General features: G+C 41.0%; 1 protein-coding gene across 1 annotated transcript in view; it reads left to right on the top strand.

Moving 5' to 3' along the window:
• The window catches only part of WDR26 (WD repeat domain 26), a 599,442-nt gene that overhangs the window by 532,344 nt on the left and 49,548 nt on the right, over window positions 1-17,550 (top strand). The window contains exons 11-12 of the mRNA XM_053712600.1: window positions 1,640-1,785; window positions 4,769-4,847. Coding sequence (XP_053568575.1) covers window positions 1,640-1,785; window positions 4,769-4,847 — 225 coding nt within the window. The remainder of the gene's footprint in view (window positions 1-1,639; window positions 1,786-4,768; window positions 4,848-17,550) is intronic.

The raw sequence follows: 17,550 nt of genomic DNA, 5'->3' as shown, positions 1-17,550 counted from the left end.
GTGGCTGCGGAGGACGTGGTTTGCAGATCTGGTGGGGGATGTCATTTTCTCCTCCATGGAGGTTACCTTGGTACAGGGTCCCTTTCAACATCAAAATCTAGATTCTCTGAGGCTGACTGCGTGGAGATTGAACGCTTAGTCTTGGCCAGGAGAGGGTTTTCTGAGAGAGTGATTGATACTCGTTCAGGCTAGGAAGCCGGTCACTCGTCACATTTATCATAAGGTGTGGAGAACTTGTCCTGGTGTGAGCAGCATGGATATCCTTGGCACAAGGTTAAGGTGCCCAGGATTCTGTCCTTTCTCCAGGATGGTTTGGAAAAAGGACGTGCCGCCAGTTCCTTGAAGGGACCGATTTCGGCATTATCGGTTGTGTTGCATAAGAGACTCGCTGAGCTTCCTGATATTCAGTCCTTTGTTCAGGCTCTGTCTAGAATCAGACCTGTTTTTAGACAGTCCACTCCTCCCTGGAGCTTGAACTTGGTTCTGAGGGTATTGCAGAGGGTTCGGTTTGAACCTATGCACTCTATTGACATTAAGATTCTTTCCTGGAAGGTCTCTTTCTGTTGGCTATTGCATTGGCTCGCAGAGTCTCGGAGTTGGCGGCCTTGCAATTTGAGCCTCCTTATTTGACGCTGATAAGGCTGTTCTGCGCACTGGTTTGGGATTTCTTCCCAAAGTTGTGTCTAACCGTAACATCAATCAGGAAATAGTAGTTCCTCATTTGTGTCCTAACCCCTCTTCTCCTAAGGAGAGGTTACTTCATCATTTGGACGTGGTTCGAGCCTTGAAGTTCTATCTTCAGGCTACAAAGGAATTCAGACAATCTACATCTCTTTTTGTGGTGTATGCAGGGAAGCGCAAGGAGCAGAAAGCCTTTTTTTCTACTTTGTCCTTTTGGTTGAGGAGCATGATACGCTTAGCATATGAGTCAGCGGGACATAAGCCGCCTCAGAAGATCGCGGCTCATTCGACTAGAGCTTGGCTTCTTCTTGGGCCTTTAAGTATGAGGCCTCTATGGAGCAGATTTGTAAGGAGTCCTCCTTACATAGCTTTACATACCTTTACAAAGTTTTACAAATTTTATGTTTTTGCTTTGGGAGAAAGGTTTTACAAGCTGTGGTGCCCTCAGATTAGGGTCCGCCTTTTTTTTTTTTTTTTTTTTTTTGCCCTCCCGTTTTTCTGTGTGTCCTCTAGAGCTTGGGTACTTGTTACCACAAGTAATGAATTAGGCTGTGGACTCTCCTCCCCTTTAGATGAAAAACATAAATTATGCTAACCTGATAATTTTGTTTCCATCGAGGGGAGGAGAGTCCACAGCTTCCCACCCGTTGCTCCGGTGGGCGGACCTAAATTTCATTTTTGTTCTTCTGGAACCATTTATACCCTGATATTTTTCCTACTGTTCCTCGTTCCCTCGACAGAATGACTGGGGGATGAAAGAAGTGGGGGGGAGTCATTTAAGCCTTTGGCTGGGGTGTCTTTGCCTCCTCCTGGTGGCCAGGTTCTTATTTCACACAAGTAATGAATGAGGCCGTGGACTCTCCTCCCCTCGATGGAAACAAAATTATCAGGTAACCATAATTAGTTTTTTCTATCAGCATTTGTTTAACTTAGTTTTGTTTTTGTTTTTTTTCTTTAGGACTTAGATGGCAATCTGCTGGACTCCTGGGAGGGTGTAAGAGTGCAATGTTTATGGTGTCTAAATGATGGCAAGACGGTTCTCGCTTCAGACACACATCAACGAATTCGGGGCTATAACTTTGAGGACCTTACAGATAGAAACATGTGAGTGTTCCATTTGTTTAACAAGAATATTTCACTCAAACCTAAGTCATGCATGCTATAGACACCTGGTTTTGTGCTTATGCAGCTTCAGAATACTTTGTAAAAGCTTGATCTGTTTTTGCATTAGATTTAGGTTTTAGATACATGAATAGACAAAGCTATATATAAAGCAGCAAAAGTTCTGTGCAGTAATAATTAGATTTTTTTTTTTTTTTTTTAAATATTTTTATTGAGGTTATTAACAAGTACAATTATATAATCATGTACATCAGATATTGGAAGTAATATAATAAAACTTGGTTTCAGAAGCATAGGGTAATCACCATTCGGTATACATCACAGATATAACAATATACCCATATTTAAGCATCCAATTATACAAATCTACAACAACCTCAGGTTTTCTGTTTAAGAGGAGTCCCCTTGAAATATGATATAAAGTCATAAACAATGGCTTCCCTCTGTGAACAACGGAGGCCTCTCTTGGACCTCATGAAAAGAATTTGAGACATAACAGGGAATTTTAGGGGAAACGAGAAAAAGAAAATAACAAAATGGGCCACTTTTGGACCCGAAATATACACAACTGATTTGAGATAATAAAATCATAGTAGAAAACGTAGCAAAGGACTGTGAACAATGACCATAGTAATTATTAATGCTACATCATTTTATAGTATATTATAGGGAACCATCTTATGAACCTTAATGAAAAGTCTAGTTGTGATGTGTTACACAGTATAGATGTAATACTAGGATCATTAGTGTTGTGCTAAATAGGGCAGGAGAAAAAGTCTACCTAGGGAGTAGGGATATATATGCAAATTATGAGACATGTGCCTGTCACGGCTCTGGATCACTATATCATGGAAGTATTATGCTAGTACAAAAATCTGCATACTTATTATTCTATAGGTATGATTCTACAGACCACTTCCTATGGTGACTTAATTTAAGGTCTGAGGGCCTGCCACCTCGGCCGCAGGTAGCTTATTGCCCCCTAGCCATAGTTATTAAGATAAACCATTGTGGTCTGATTTACCAAAATATAGTGGGTCTTGTGGTGTACTCCAGTGACCAGTGAGAGCATATATTCAGTGTGAATTGAACAGTACCCAATGCAAATTGTATGTAACATACAATACCCTCTATTAGTGCAACTATGTTCTATAGTCCTATATTAACATTGTCATGGATCAACTCTATATAACATTCACATAACTAAAACTCCACACTTCGATCTAAAGTGAAATAACACATCATACATGAGTCACATGCAACTGCATAAGCACTCTAGATACCCCACGCTCCCCTGGGATCCATTTAAAACATATTTATAGGGAAAGCATACATATACCCCCTAAAAACCACACATCTAGTGACATCAACATTTTATCTCTATAGATAGCCCCAGACATAATATAGGTAGGAACTAAATTGTCTATGTAACCTAAACAGTAAGTCCCGTGTGCATAACATTGTATGTAGATAAAATATGAGCTAGTTCATGAGGCCCCGCTAGATTAAACCGGTTCAATTTGCCAAGTGACTGCGACAATAATCATATTGCCCCCGGCCCCTCATAAGCAAAGATCAAAAGTACAAATAAGTTTGTCATATCTAAAAGTACATCAATCAGTTAGTGAACAAGACCCCTTATCCTATACCTGTGTCCCTCGTTGCTACTGCATGCTTAAAAGTTGAGAGGAACCCACCGGGGTCCCAGTTTGCCAGTTGTGGGACCGTATAGTGAAAGTTGGAAACAGGCAGTATTTGTAAAGAGGCGCTCATTATTTGCCCCAGTAGATCTCCGTGCCAATGACTGCAGTCCCCAACCAAAGCCTTCATATGCTCAGGTTTTCCGTCTTCTTGAGGCGCTACATATGTTGATCGACTCGAGCCCACTACATGTATGCAATCACCCGGGCAATCAGCTCGGCCTGTCCCAGTTTTTAGCCAGGTGTCTGACCTGTCTGTAGCTGTGGTTCCGGTGTCTTCCAGGGGGGCTCTCCTCACACCGAGTATACCCCTAGTCACTGAACTCCTCCCGGTCCTCTTTAGAACCCAGGTATTTCTGAGATCCGGCTCACTTGTCTCGTCCCAGGACTCTGCAAACTGAACACCCCAGTGCTCAGAAACCTGCCGAGAGTTCTCATATATAGAGCTAGAGGTCTCTGTATACTCGGTTGAGTAACGGACTGTACTGCTGATCGCTTCTGCCATTAAAGGAATTTTAAGCATCTTGGTTTCGCCTGAGGGCTTTGCTGCGGGCTGTGGAGTGGAAAATATTTTGTGCAGGTCTGCCATTAAACCTCGGTAGGAGTCCTCAAGTACCCGAACAATCTGAGTTTCCCATTTGTCTATAGCCTCCATCTTAACTATCATTTACAGATATAGCCACATCAAAAAGCTTTAGAAATAAAGTTAATTTATCGAGTTAGACAGTTCCCTTCTGTAGAGTAAGCAGCCTGCTCGCGGCTGTAATACCCAGCGGTTAAGCTGGGGGGGTGCTGAGAACCACGTTCTGTCCGCCGCCAAGGGCCTCAGCGGTCCAGTTCAAGAGCCTGAAATCATATAAACACCAATGTAAATATTATTTGAGTCTCCCAGTCTCATAGTATGTATAGGTAATAGTGTAGTATCCAGATGACTTGGTGTTGCAAAGATAATCGGCGGATTGTCTTCATCAAGTCAGGAGCTCCTGAAATTGCGACCTTCCATGGCCGCCGCCTAGACACGCCCCCAATAATTAGATTTTAACCTTGAACTTTTGTAACTTGTTATATCTGCACATTTTAAGACCGTTTGTGGTCAATCTTATGTTTTACTTCATTTTTGCAAACTGCATCTATATATCATGTGGTTGACTTTTAAGGCTTTGTTTTACTAAAAAATAAAGAACATTGTTTACAGTTTACTATTCACATGTATTTTAAATCCCTAACATTTGCTTAACCATTTATGTAAACGGTTTGTTTTTCAGAGTGCAAGAAGATCATCCGATAATGTCCTTCACAATATCAAGAAATGGAAGATTAGCTTTGTTAAATGTAGCAACTCAGGTAAATTGTGAGCAACAGCGCATACTACAGACCTCTTATTGGAGGCACTTAGGGAGCATGGGATGTTTTGTTTTTTTTAAACGTACAACCAGCTTTAGTTTAGTCCTGTAGTTTTGCAGTGTTTTTCAACGCCAGTCCTCAAGTAACCCCCTAACAGGCCAGATTTTTATATCATCTAAACTAGAGTACAGGTGAAATCTACTATCGCCCATGAGCTGATTTTCAACTGTGCTCCAGTTCATGAACAAAAATGGCCTGTTATGGGGAGTACATAAAGGATCACTAAAGTCTTGAACCTTCATGATACAGTTCGAACATGCAATTTTAAACAAGCCAATTTTGCTTCATTATAAAATTATGCACAATTTTTTGTGCTCAAACTTTGAGGTACCATTTCCTACTGAATATGTGCAGGAGTTCAGTGTAGGTGCATTTTGTGATTGGCCGATGGCTGTTAGATGATACAAGGGGCAGCAAATGTAAACGTCAGTCAGCCCTGTTGCATTGTCTGATTAGTGTGTATTTGTTGATTAAGCAATCCTACTAAATGTAATGGTCCTTTAAGGACTGGAGTTGAGAAACACTGGTTTATAGCTCAGATCGCTCACTTGGATATTAAGATTCAATTGTAGAGTAATAGTTGTCATTGTTTTTTCATGAAACGTAAAGAGTGCCAAAGGGAGACTGGCAAACTAATTTCGTTTTGGAATAAGGATTTAGTAAATCATTGACATTATTGTTTATAGTTTCTTCACACAATGTTACCTTTTTTTGGTCACACCCTATGCCAGACACTAAAAAACATTAAATGAACATTAGTTACCATCCTAAATACTGAGGAGCTACATACATTATTTTTTTTATCTACAGATATATTTAAAATAATCTAAAAATATAGAAGTTAGTTACAATTCCTTCAGGGATTTGTCAAGCCACTCCCTATGCTTGTATAGAAAATAATCATACAAACATAAAAATATATTGTGATCTTCAGAACTTACTATCGAGACACAAACATTTGTTATAATACTAGCTGGTAAATATTTACTTGACCGGAAAAACGTAGTTGCTTTGCAGGCTATCACTGTTGCAGAACAACTTCATGTCTGTTCAAGCCACTATGTGAATACGATCCAAACCAGCAAAGGAGAATATGAAAAAATTGTGCCTAAAATATTCCATTGATTCGTTAAAAATCAATATCAAGGTGTAAAAGACTCAGGTAGCCGATAGTAGGAAAGTTATCCTATGTGTTTCATGCACAAAGGCCCTTCGTCAGGGATATAATTTAATGTTCAGCGCTCTTATAAAACCAAATCATTAACACAATTCGTATAATTTGTGTTCCAACTTCAAAAAACTTATAACATTGACATTATATATAGTGGCAGCTAAACCAGAAGTACAAGAGTAAAAACCTGGTATAATATTTTGTGTAATAGTGATAAAACACTTCTTGGTTTATAATGTTATGATGTGATAACACAACTTAAAGGGACATGAAACACACATTTTTTTTTTCTTGATTCAGAAAGAGCAATTTTAAACAACTTTCCAATTTACTTGTATTATCTAATATTGGCTCACTCGTGTGCATTGCTATTTCTTCAACAAAGGATACCTAATGAAGCAAATTTGATCATCAAAATAAATTGGAATGTTTAAAATGTTATTCTCTGAATCATGAGAGAAAAAAATGGGTTTCATGTCCCTTTAAATGACATGACATATTCTTGTTGAAAAAACAGTAATAAAAACATCTAAATCTAGAGACCATCATGACAGCAAAACAAAATGAGTGAAAAAACATATTGTAAAGAAAAAAAATAATGGGAATGTAAAAAATAAAGTTATGATATTGAACTGAAAGCAAAATATACAAAATGTGAATGGGGTGACATGGTGAGAAGAAATGTTTGGATATTTGTATTGCAATATTGTTACATATACAATTTAATATGTGTATGGACGTGTTGTGCATAAATGGAAAAATGAAATTGAATTTGTGAAAAATAAGTGATAGAAAAAATGGTGACATTGTGAGACAAAATATTGGGATATACTTTTACTTGACCAGATAAATGTAGTTGCTTTGCAGGCTGTCACTGTTGCAGAAGAGCTTTATGGTTGCTCAAGCCTACTCAGATTCCCTCAGACAAGCGAGTAGCAGGGCTTTTACACATATCCTCTTAATGTGATCATTACTCCACCTTCTCGTATTTTAAAATTGGAGGCGAAGAAGCCCTGTGACTTCTTAAAAATGTGATGTTTTGCTGTCTGACTTCCACTTATAAATACATGCTACAGAAAACAGCTGCACTTACTCACAGCCGTCCAGGCTACATCACTATACAGACTAACATCTGGGACTACACTCCTGCTAAACAAACCTATAATGCACATATAGAGCTTGTCTTCGTTAATTAATTCAGCTTTTCACTTTTACTGAACATATATGTTTATAACACTAAATGACTAAAAGTATGTGGACACCTAACCATCACACCTGTATCAGCTTGTTCGACAGCCCGTTCCAAAACTATTAGCATTAATATGGAGTTGACAGCCCCCACCCTTTATAACAGCCACCACTCATCTGGGAATGTTTTACACAAGAGTTGGAAGCGTTCCGGTGGGAATTTGCACCCGTTCAGCCAATAGAACATTTGTGAGGTCAGGCGCTGGTGTTGGACAAGGTGGTCTGGCTCGCAATCAGCATTCCAATTCATCCCCAAAGAGCTCAAGGGGGTCAGGGCTTTGTGCAAACCACTTAAGTTCCTTCACGCCAAACTTGTTTAACCACGTGTTAATGGACATTGCTTTGTGCACAGGGGTAGTCATGCTCGAACAACAAAGAGCCTTCCTCAAACCCTGACAGACTCAAACCATTATCCCTCCTCCACCAACCTTTACAGCAGGCACTATGCATTCCAGTAGGTGTCATTTTCCTGGCATCTGTCACACCCAGATTTTTCCATCAGACTAGTGAAGTTTGATTCATCACTCCAGAGATCATGTTTCCACTAAGTCCAGTGGAGGCATGCTTTATACCACTTCAGCCAATTTTCCAGACTTGTTTACAGCTACTTGGCCATGGAAATCCATTTTACAAAGCTCCAGACGCACAGTGCTGATGTTGCTTCCTGAGGCAGTTTGGAACTCTGTAGTGAGTGATGTAACGGAGAATAAGGGTTTTTATCAGCACTCTGCGGTCCTGCTCTGTGGGTTTACATGATCTACAACTTTGTGGCTGGGCTGCTGTTGCTTCTAGATGCTTTAGAATAATAGCACTTACAGTTGACTGTGGCAGATCTCGTAGGGCAGAAATTTTAAAGGATCATTGTACACTAGAATTTTCCTTGCATAAATGCTTTGTAGATGATACATTTATGTAGCCCATCTGGCAGTGTTTTTGTAATAATGTATAGTTTTGCTTATTTTTTTATTACCATTGTGCTGATTTTCAGACTCCTAATCAAGCCCCAAAGTGTCAGACGTATACATGCGTTTACAGGCTACTGCTGGCTCCTGTGTGTCTAATCTGTCTTTTCATATGCAGGGGTGGGGGGGAGTGTCTGCTCCTAGCCCCTTTCACTGGGTGTTCCAGCTAACCTCCTCCACAGTGATAAACTTGGCGCTTCTATGTTTTTTAAATATTTTATACTGGATTTTAAAATCTGTATCTGTGCATATTCTTCTTTATAGCAGTGTCTATTACATGCAGTTACATGAAAATTGGTGTATACTGTCCCTTTAATGAACTGAAGATGGCATCTTATGACAGTGCCACATTTTAAAGTCACTGAGCTCTTCAGTACAACCTATTTTACTGCCAGTGTTGGTCTATTGCGATTCCAAGGCTGTGTGCTGGATTTTATGCACCTGTTAGTAATCGGAGTGGCTTAAACACCTGCACTCAATAATTAGTAGGGGTGTCCACATACTGTTGTCTATATAGTGTATGTGTGTAGATATGTATGTAGATATATGTATCTTCAAATATAGCTGTATTGGCTATTCACATTAAAATATTTAATATCCTATAATCTGAAATGTGTATATTGTGCTTTCTTAATGAAGGTAGAATCTCCTAGAAATCTTTACAACACTTAAAGGGACATAATACTCGTATGCTAAATCACTTGAAACTGATGCAGTATAACTGTAAAAAGCTGACAGGAAAATATCACCTGAGCATCTCTATGTAAAAAAGGAAGATATTTTACCTCACAATTTCCTCAGCTCAGCAGAGTAAGTTCTGTGTAAAATGTTATACTCAGCTGCTGCCCAGCTGCAGATAAAAAAAATGAAGAAATGAACAGCAGCCAATCGGCATCAGCAGTGCTGAGGTCATGAACTATTTTATTGTGATCTCTTGAGATTTCACTTAACTCTCATGAGATTTCATTGTAAACTTCCTTACGCTGAATAGGGAAATAAGATGAGTGTGCACGAAAGCTCGCTCCTTCCGCTGTCCCGGGACAGACATACTGATTTGTTGCTTAGAAGTCCATTACAATGGGATGTGGCTACTGAGAAACTTTTGAGGTAAAATATCTTTCTTTTTTACATAGAGATGTTCAGGTGATATTTTCTAGTCCACTTTTTAAAGCTATGCTGCATCACTTTCAAGTGTTTAAACATTTGGGTATTATGGCCCTTTAACCTTCTAAACTAAACTTACATTTTGCCTTTTGATGCTATGTTTTGGAACACAAATGGGAATCTATTCCATATCCCTTCTTGCTTCCAACATATTTTACATACCTGTTTGTGAACCAAGCAGGCATAAAGTGCAGGGCATTTGTAGTGCAAGTGAAGGTACCCTCAAGGCTTTCTACATACACCAAGAGAGGGTTCAGATTAAATATATTCTAAAAGAAGATTTTCTGGTAAGTGCACACATCATATTGTATATGACTGAAAGTGTGTGTATGTGTGTGTACATATATATGTGTGTATGTGTGTGTGTATATATATATATATATATATATATATATATATAATTTCTTTTACAAAGATATGACAAGTCCACGGATTTCATCCTTACTTGTGGGATATTAACCTCCTGCTAACAGGAAGTGGCAAAGAGCACCACAGCAGAGCTGTATATATATATATATAGCCCCTCCCTTCCCCTCCACCCTCACTCATTCTCTTTGCCTGTGTTATACTAGGAAGACATGGTAAAGTGAGGTGTTAGTTTTAGTTTCTTCAATCAAGAAGTTTTTTATTTTAAATGGTACCGGTGAGTACCGGGATATGAAAGAAGATTTCTGCCCTGAGGTTGATGATCTTAGCAGTTGTAACTAAGATCAACGCTGGTTCCCACAAGACTTCTGAAGGTAACCATGAGACATCTTCAGTGTGGAGACCGGTTTCATGCTACAAGCAGCATTAAGGTATGTGCAGCCTTTTTATTCTGAGGAGACTTGATATATCCGAACTGGCTGGCATTTATTTCCCTGTATGGGAATGGGGTAAGCAGTATTCCTATTTTATATAAAGGGTATTACTGGAGTCCCTGGTTTTAATTAATAGTTGACTTATGGGCTTAGTGTGACACTATGGGCATTCAAAGAAAAACGATACATAACGTTTTTATTTTTGACATTTATATGTTTGCTTTCTGGTGCATTTGAGGGGTTATAGGACAGACATTAGCTGTATAAACTTAGGTGTGAAACTGCTTCCCCATGCGGTTATGTTTGGGCTTACTCCGGCATCGACCTTAAGGGGCGGGGCTTATTTTCGCACGCTCAGATGCGCACTTCCTTCAGGCTAGGGAGCAGCAAGCAGTAACTCCGGTGGCTCCTGGACTGTGCAAGCTGGTCTGAAGTGTTGGAAAGTTATTTCGAAGTACGCTGGGGGCAGGTAGGCTTTTTGTCTATAAAATGACTAATTGTTGATATAAGTACTTTAGAGCCTTATTTCTGCCCTTGCTTCTGGGGGCAGTAATTTTTGGATAAACCAACGATCTTAAGTTAAATTTAGAGATTATTTAACGTTATTTGAGCATTTTAGAAAAATTGTTCACTTTTTCTTTTCTTAAAGGCGCAGTACACATTTTTTCTAAAGTTTATTTTATGCAATAAATAAGTGTTTAAACGACTTTTGTGGTTATTCCTAGTCTGTTCAACATGTCTGACATTGAGGATTCTCATTGTTCTATGTGTTTAGAAGCTATTGTGCAACCCCCTCTAACATTGTTCAACTCTTGTACTGAAAGAGCCTTACATTGTAAAGACCATATATTAGGTCAAGAAAGTGTGCCTAAGGATGATTCTCAGTCTGAAGAGAATCAGGATATGCCATCCAATTCTCCCCAAGTGTCACAACCTTTAACGCCCACACAAGCGACACCAAGTGCGTCTAATTCTTTTACTCTGCAGGAGATGGCTGCAGTTATGTCAACTACCCTTACAGAGGTATTGTCTAAATTACCAGTGTTGCAGGGTAAACGCAGTAGTTCAGGTATTAATGTAAATACTGAATCCTCTGATGCTTTATTAGCTATTTCCGATGTTCCCTCACAGTGCTCTGAGTTGGGGATCAGGGAATTACTGTCTGAGGGTGAAATTTCAGATTCAGGGAATGTTTTACCTCAGACAGACGCTATGTCATTAAAATCTAAGCTTGAACAACTCCGCCTGTTGCTTAGGGAGGTTTTAGCGACTCTGGATGATTGTGAACCTATTGTGATTCCTCCAGAGAAATTGTGTAAAATGGATAAATATCTGGAAGTACCTACTTACACTGATGTTTTTCCGGTTCCTAAGAGAATTTTGGAAATTATAAAAAAAGGAATGGGATAGACCAGGTATACCGTTTTCTCCCCCTCCTATTTTTAAGAAAATGTTTCCTATATCAGATACCATTCGGAACGCATGGCAAACGGTCCCTAAGGTAGAGGGAGCTATATCTACCCTAGCTAAGTGTACTACTATACCCATTGAGGATAGTTGTGCTTTCAAAGACCCTATGGATAAGAAATTAGAGGGTCTACTAAAGAAATTATTTGTTAATCAGGGGTTTCTTTTACAACCTACGGCTTGCATTGTTCCAGTAACTACTGCAGCAGCTTTTTGGTTTGAGGCTCTAGAAGAGTCTCTTAAGGTTGAGACTCCATTAGATGACATCTTAGATAGAATTAAGGCTCTCAAGCTTGCTAATTCTTTTATTACTGATGCCGCTTTTCAAATTGCTAAATTAGCGGCAAAGAATGCAGGATTTTGCTATTTTAGCATGTAGAGCATTGTGGCTCAAATCTTGGTCTGCTGATGTGTCATCAAAACATAAGCTTTTAGGGTGAAAGAGTTTATGCGCCGGCAGATATTGGAGCAACATTCGCAGAGTACTATGACAGCCTGTACAATATTGCTACCAACAAGTCCCCGGAGGTGGCTTCAGTTAATGAGATCTCTCAGTTTCTCCAAAAACTGTGCCTTCCTGCGCTCTCAGACGACAATGGGGCAGCTCTACTGCGACCATTCCGTGTTAGGGAGGTCACTTTAGCGATTAGGAACCTTAAAAACAACAAAGCGCCGGGACCCGATGGCTTCCCTGGGAGCTTCTACAAAAAGTTCTCAAACTTACTAGTGCCGGTTCTGCACCCTTTCTTTAATGAAATTAAAACAGAGGGCAAAATAATGCGAGCATACTTGGAGGCCTCCATAATTACTATTCCCAAACCTGCCAAGGATCCTACATTATGTAGTAGCTATCGCCCGATCTCCCTTATAAATGTGGATACCAAGTTGTATTTCAAACTCTTAGCGGACAGAATAGTTTCCCTCCTACCTCCCCTTCTTCATGTAGACCAGGTTGGCTTCACCAATGGGCGTCAAGGTCCAGATAATACGAGGAGACTGTTATCCGTCTTTTTTGACGCAACCAGGATTGGTACTCCGATGGTGGCCCTGTCGTTGGACGCTGAAAAGGCCTTCGACGGGGTCAGATGGGAGTTTTTGTGGGAGGTTCTCAAAGCATTTGGTTTCCCCTTACAGATAATTACGGCCATCCAAACCCTTTATTCCGCGCCACATGCAAGAGTTAGAGGCCCTGGTTTCTGTTCCCCTGAAATTACTATTTCAAATGGAACTAGACAGGGATGCCCCCTCTCGCCCCTTCTATTCTCATTGGTCATGGAACCATTCGCCCAGGCTGTCAGAAGTTCTCCGCAGATAACTGGAGTCCTATATCCCATGCATGAAGAAAATATTGTACTATTCGCTGATGATATCACATTAATGTTGACTAACCCGGAGTCCTCTATACCGGCAGTATTTCGACTGATTGATCTCTTCACGAGATTAAGTTATTACAAGTCTAATGCTTCGAAAACTGAAGCTTATGCTCTTAATTACTCGGCTGATAGATTATCGGATCTTCAGAGAGACTTCGATTTCCAATGGTCTAATAGTCACCTAACTCATCTGGGAATAATCCTGAGTGGTGAGTTGGATTCTGTGGTGAATATGAATTTTGGCAAACTTTTGGGAGAACTGAAGTCCCTGATGTTGAAATGAGACTATCAAGAGATTTCATGGCTTGGCAGAGTAGCGACAGTCAAAATGTCGCTCCTCCCGAAAGTCTTATCTATTTAGATGTTTACCACTCAATGTCCCTTATGGATTTTTCCATTAAATTCACAGATCATTCCTACACTATGTCTGGAAGAATAAAATCCTGAGAGTGGCATATAAAGGCCTTTCACTAGCGGAGGTATTGCGTTCCCCAACATATATCTCTATTATGAGGCGGCAAGACTCACCCCACGTCTTGGCGTGGGGTGTTCTCACTGAGAAGCCGGGTTGGTACAGACTTGAGGAACAGTCTCTTCCCCCGGGACTTAACCTCAGAGATATGATCTGGGTTCCTAAACATATGAATTTGGGTAAAGCGATTGTTAACCCTATAGTCAAACAATCCTATTTACTTTGGCACGACCTGCGCCATTGTACAGGAATTTTTCTGCACCCATCTCCCATTCATAGCATTGGTGGCTTGCTCTGGAGTTTTCCAAATATTCATTTGGACTTTTGGTTACGAGAGGGAATACACCAGGCTTCAGACTTCTACTCTTTTGGGAACACTGACATTGGCTTCTCGTGTGTGTGAAACTTTGGAGGACAGATCTCAGTGGTCCCGATTCGAGAGCATGAGGGTCCTAAGTCTTGTTATATCCAGGGGTTTCCCCAGGTCAGCGCTGAGAGAGAGAACCAAATGGGAGGAGAGATGGGTTCATGGTAGAGCCGCGTCCAGGCCTCTGTCCTTTCACTACGCAGCCCTTATGAAAACTACAGACCTTCCTTGGCAAATTAAATCGTGGTGCAGAGATCTCGAGGTGGAGATCCCGGCAGGGGATTTTGCTTCGGTCTCCACTGTGTGACAGTCCTAGAAACATATGTAAAAGTGCTACTGAAGTGGCATAGGACACCAGTGAGACTGTCCATGATATATAAAACTAGTAGTCCCCAGTGTTGGAGAAATTGCGACCAGTCGGGTTCGGACTTTCACACATGGTGGTCGTGCATAAAGATTGCACCGCTTTGGAGGGATGTTGAGATCCTCATCCAATCACTCAACACAGATCTGTGTTTGACTCCCCAAATGGCACTGTTCCACATCTTTCCAAGATCTATTGCCACTTCAACCAAGAAAATGCTAGTCTATATTTTGGCAGCCACTAAACTGTGTATCGTCAGGGCTTGGAAACAGACAGAGCCCCTGACCTTGAATGAAGTGTGTGATCTGATAAGACATTTTGCGTCAATGGATAGATATGTTGCTGGAGAAACCAATACGATAGAGACATACTGGGAGACCTGGCAGGACTGGCATGCGTGCCAGTAAAACCTGTTATGCAGGATTCCTTTTCCTATACAGTACTTCGTTTTACCCCTGTTTTTTTTTTTTTTTCTCACCCTTTTCGGATAGGTTTCCCCATCCAACTATCCTATTAACCCTCCGTCTGTGTATCCTTCTCCTTCCCTTCCCCTGTTCGTGGGGTGTATTGATCATGTGAGCTTGGCAGGTTCAATGGGTCGCTGGGTTTGCTCGCCCTTGGATACTGTTTTTATATGTCGGCCCTCCCTAATGAACATTCTGAGTTTTAGGTATGAGTGCCTACTAGTCCTTTTGCTTACTTTCAACAACCTCATCCTAGAAATGGACTCTTAAGTTTGTAATAGCTTTGGCCCAGACACTGATCCTAGATGAAACACAACTTTTACTATATAGTCTGAGGCTGAGCAATGAAAGACATACTGGCAACTAGTGACATTCCAGATAATCCCATGTTACTTCATTTGTATAATACCCGGAAATGATGTATAAGCTGGTTCTGCACTAAGATTTTGTATTGTGATCTTATAATTTGTAATTGGACTAGTTGTGTTCTATCTCAATTGCTTGTAATGTTATTTCTTTATTTCTAATAAAAACTTTTCACAAAAAGAAAAAAAAAACATAAGCTTTTAGCTATTCCCTTTAAAGGTAAGACCCTTTTCGGGCCAGAATTGAAGGAAATCATTTCTGACATTACAGGAGGTAAGGGTCATGCCCTACCTCAGGATAAGTCGGTTAAAATGAGGGGTAAACAGAATAATTTCCGTTCCTTTCGTAACTTTAAAGGAGGACCCCCCGCTTCTTCTTCCACAAAGCAGGAAGGGAATTTTACCCAATCTAAATCAGTCTGGAGACCCAATCAGAACTGGAATAAGGGTAAACAATCCAAAAAGCCCGCTGCTGCTCCTAAGACAGCATGAAGGGGCGGCCCCCGATCCGGGACCCGATCTAGTGGGGGGCAGACTCTTTTTCTTTGCTCAGGCTTGGGCAAGAGATGTTCAGGATCCCTGGGCACTAGAAATAGTGACCCACGGTTATTAATTGGAATTCAAGGACTTTCTCCCAAGAGGGAGATTTCATCTTTCAAAGTTATCTGTAAACCAGATAAAAAGAGAGGCGTTCTTACGCTGTATAAAAGACCTTTTTACAATGGGAGTAATTTGTCCAGTTCCAAAATTGGAACAGGGACAGGGGTTTTACTCAAACCTTTTTTGTGGTTCCCAAAAAAGAGGGAACGTTCAGACCCATCTTAGACCTCAAGTGTGTCTAAACAAATTTCTAAGAGTTCCATCATTCAAGATGGAGACAATACGAACAATTTTACCAATGATCCAGGAGGGTCAATATATGACGACCGTGGACTTGAATGATGCTTACCTTCATATTCCTATCCACAAGGATCATCATCAGTTTCTAAGGTTTGCCTTCTTGGACAAACATTATCAGTTCGTGGCTCTTCCCTTCGGGTTGGCCACAGCACCCAGAATCTTCACAAAGGTTCTAGGGTCTCTTTTGGCGGTTCTCAGACCGCAAGGGATAGCGGTGGCGCCTTATCTGGACGATATTCTGATTCAGGCATCAATATATCATCTGACAAAATCTCACACGGACACAGTGTTGTCTTTTCTGAGAACTCACGGCTGGAAGGTGAACATAGAGAAGAGTTCACTTGTCCCACAGACAAGGATTCCTTTCTTGGGAACTCTGATAGACTCGGTAGCCATGAAAATATTTTTGACGGAGGTCAGAAAATCAAAGATTCTAAATACTTGCCGAGCACTTCAGTCCATTCCTCGGCCATTAGTGGCTCAGTGTATGGAGGTAATTGGATTAATGGTAGCGGCAATAGACATCGTTCCGTTTGCTCGCTTTCATCTCAGACCACTGCAACTGTGCATGCTCGGACAGTGGAATGGGGATTATGCGGATTTATCTCCTCAGATAAATCTGGATCAAGAGACAGAAACTCTCTTCTTTGGTGGTTGTTGCCGGATCATCTGTGCCAAGGGACTTGTTTCCGCAGACCCTCGTGGGTGATAGTGACAACGGATACCAGCCTTCTGGGCTGGAGTGCAGTTTGGAACTCCCTGAAGGCTCAGGGTGTTTGGACTCAAGTGGAGTCTCTACTTCCAATCAATATTCTGGAACTGAGAGCAATATTCAATGCTCTTCTGGTGTGGCCTCAGTTGTCTTCGGCCAAATTCATCAGATTCCAGTCGGACAACATCACGACTGTGGCATATATCAATCATCAGGGGGGAACAAGGAGTTCCTTAGCGATGATAGAAGTATCCAAGATAATCCGTTGGGTGGAGGCCCACTCTTGTCATCTGTCGGAGATCTACATCCCAGGAATAGAGAACTGGGAATCGGATTTTCTAAGTCGACAGACTTTTCATCCGGAGGAGTGGGAACTTCACCCCGGAGGTATTTGCCTCATTGATTCTCAGATGGGCAGACCAGAATTGGATTTGATGGCATCTCGACAAAATGCCAAGCTTCCAAGATACGGATCCCGATCAAGGGATCCTCAGGCCGAACTGATAGATGCCTTGGCAGTGCCTTGGTCGTTCAGCCTAGCTTATATGTTTCCACCGTTTCCTCTCCTTCCACGCGTGATTGCTCGAATCAAACAGGAGATAGCATCAGTGATCCTGATAGTGCCTGCGTGGCCACGCAGGACTTGGTATGCGGATCTAGTGGACATGTCCTCTCTGCCACCGTGGAAACTTCCATTAAGACAGGACCTTCTCATTCAAGGTCCTTTCCAACATCCAAATTTCTCTGCAGCTGACTGCGTGGAGATTGAACGCTTGATTTTATTGAAGCGAGGATTCTCTGATTCGGTTATCAA

Source organism: Bombina bombina, chromosome 4 (genome assembly GCF_027579735.1).
Source record: "Bombina bombina isolate aBomBom1 chromosome 4, aBomBom1.pri, whole genome shotgun sequence".
Lineage (NCBI taxonomy): Eukaryota > Metazoa > Chordata > Amphibia > Anura > Bombinatoridae > Bombina > Bombina bombina.
The sequence above is the reverse complement of the archived record's forward strand: the minus strand, read 5'-3'. Positions and strand labels throughout refer to the sequence as shown.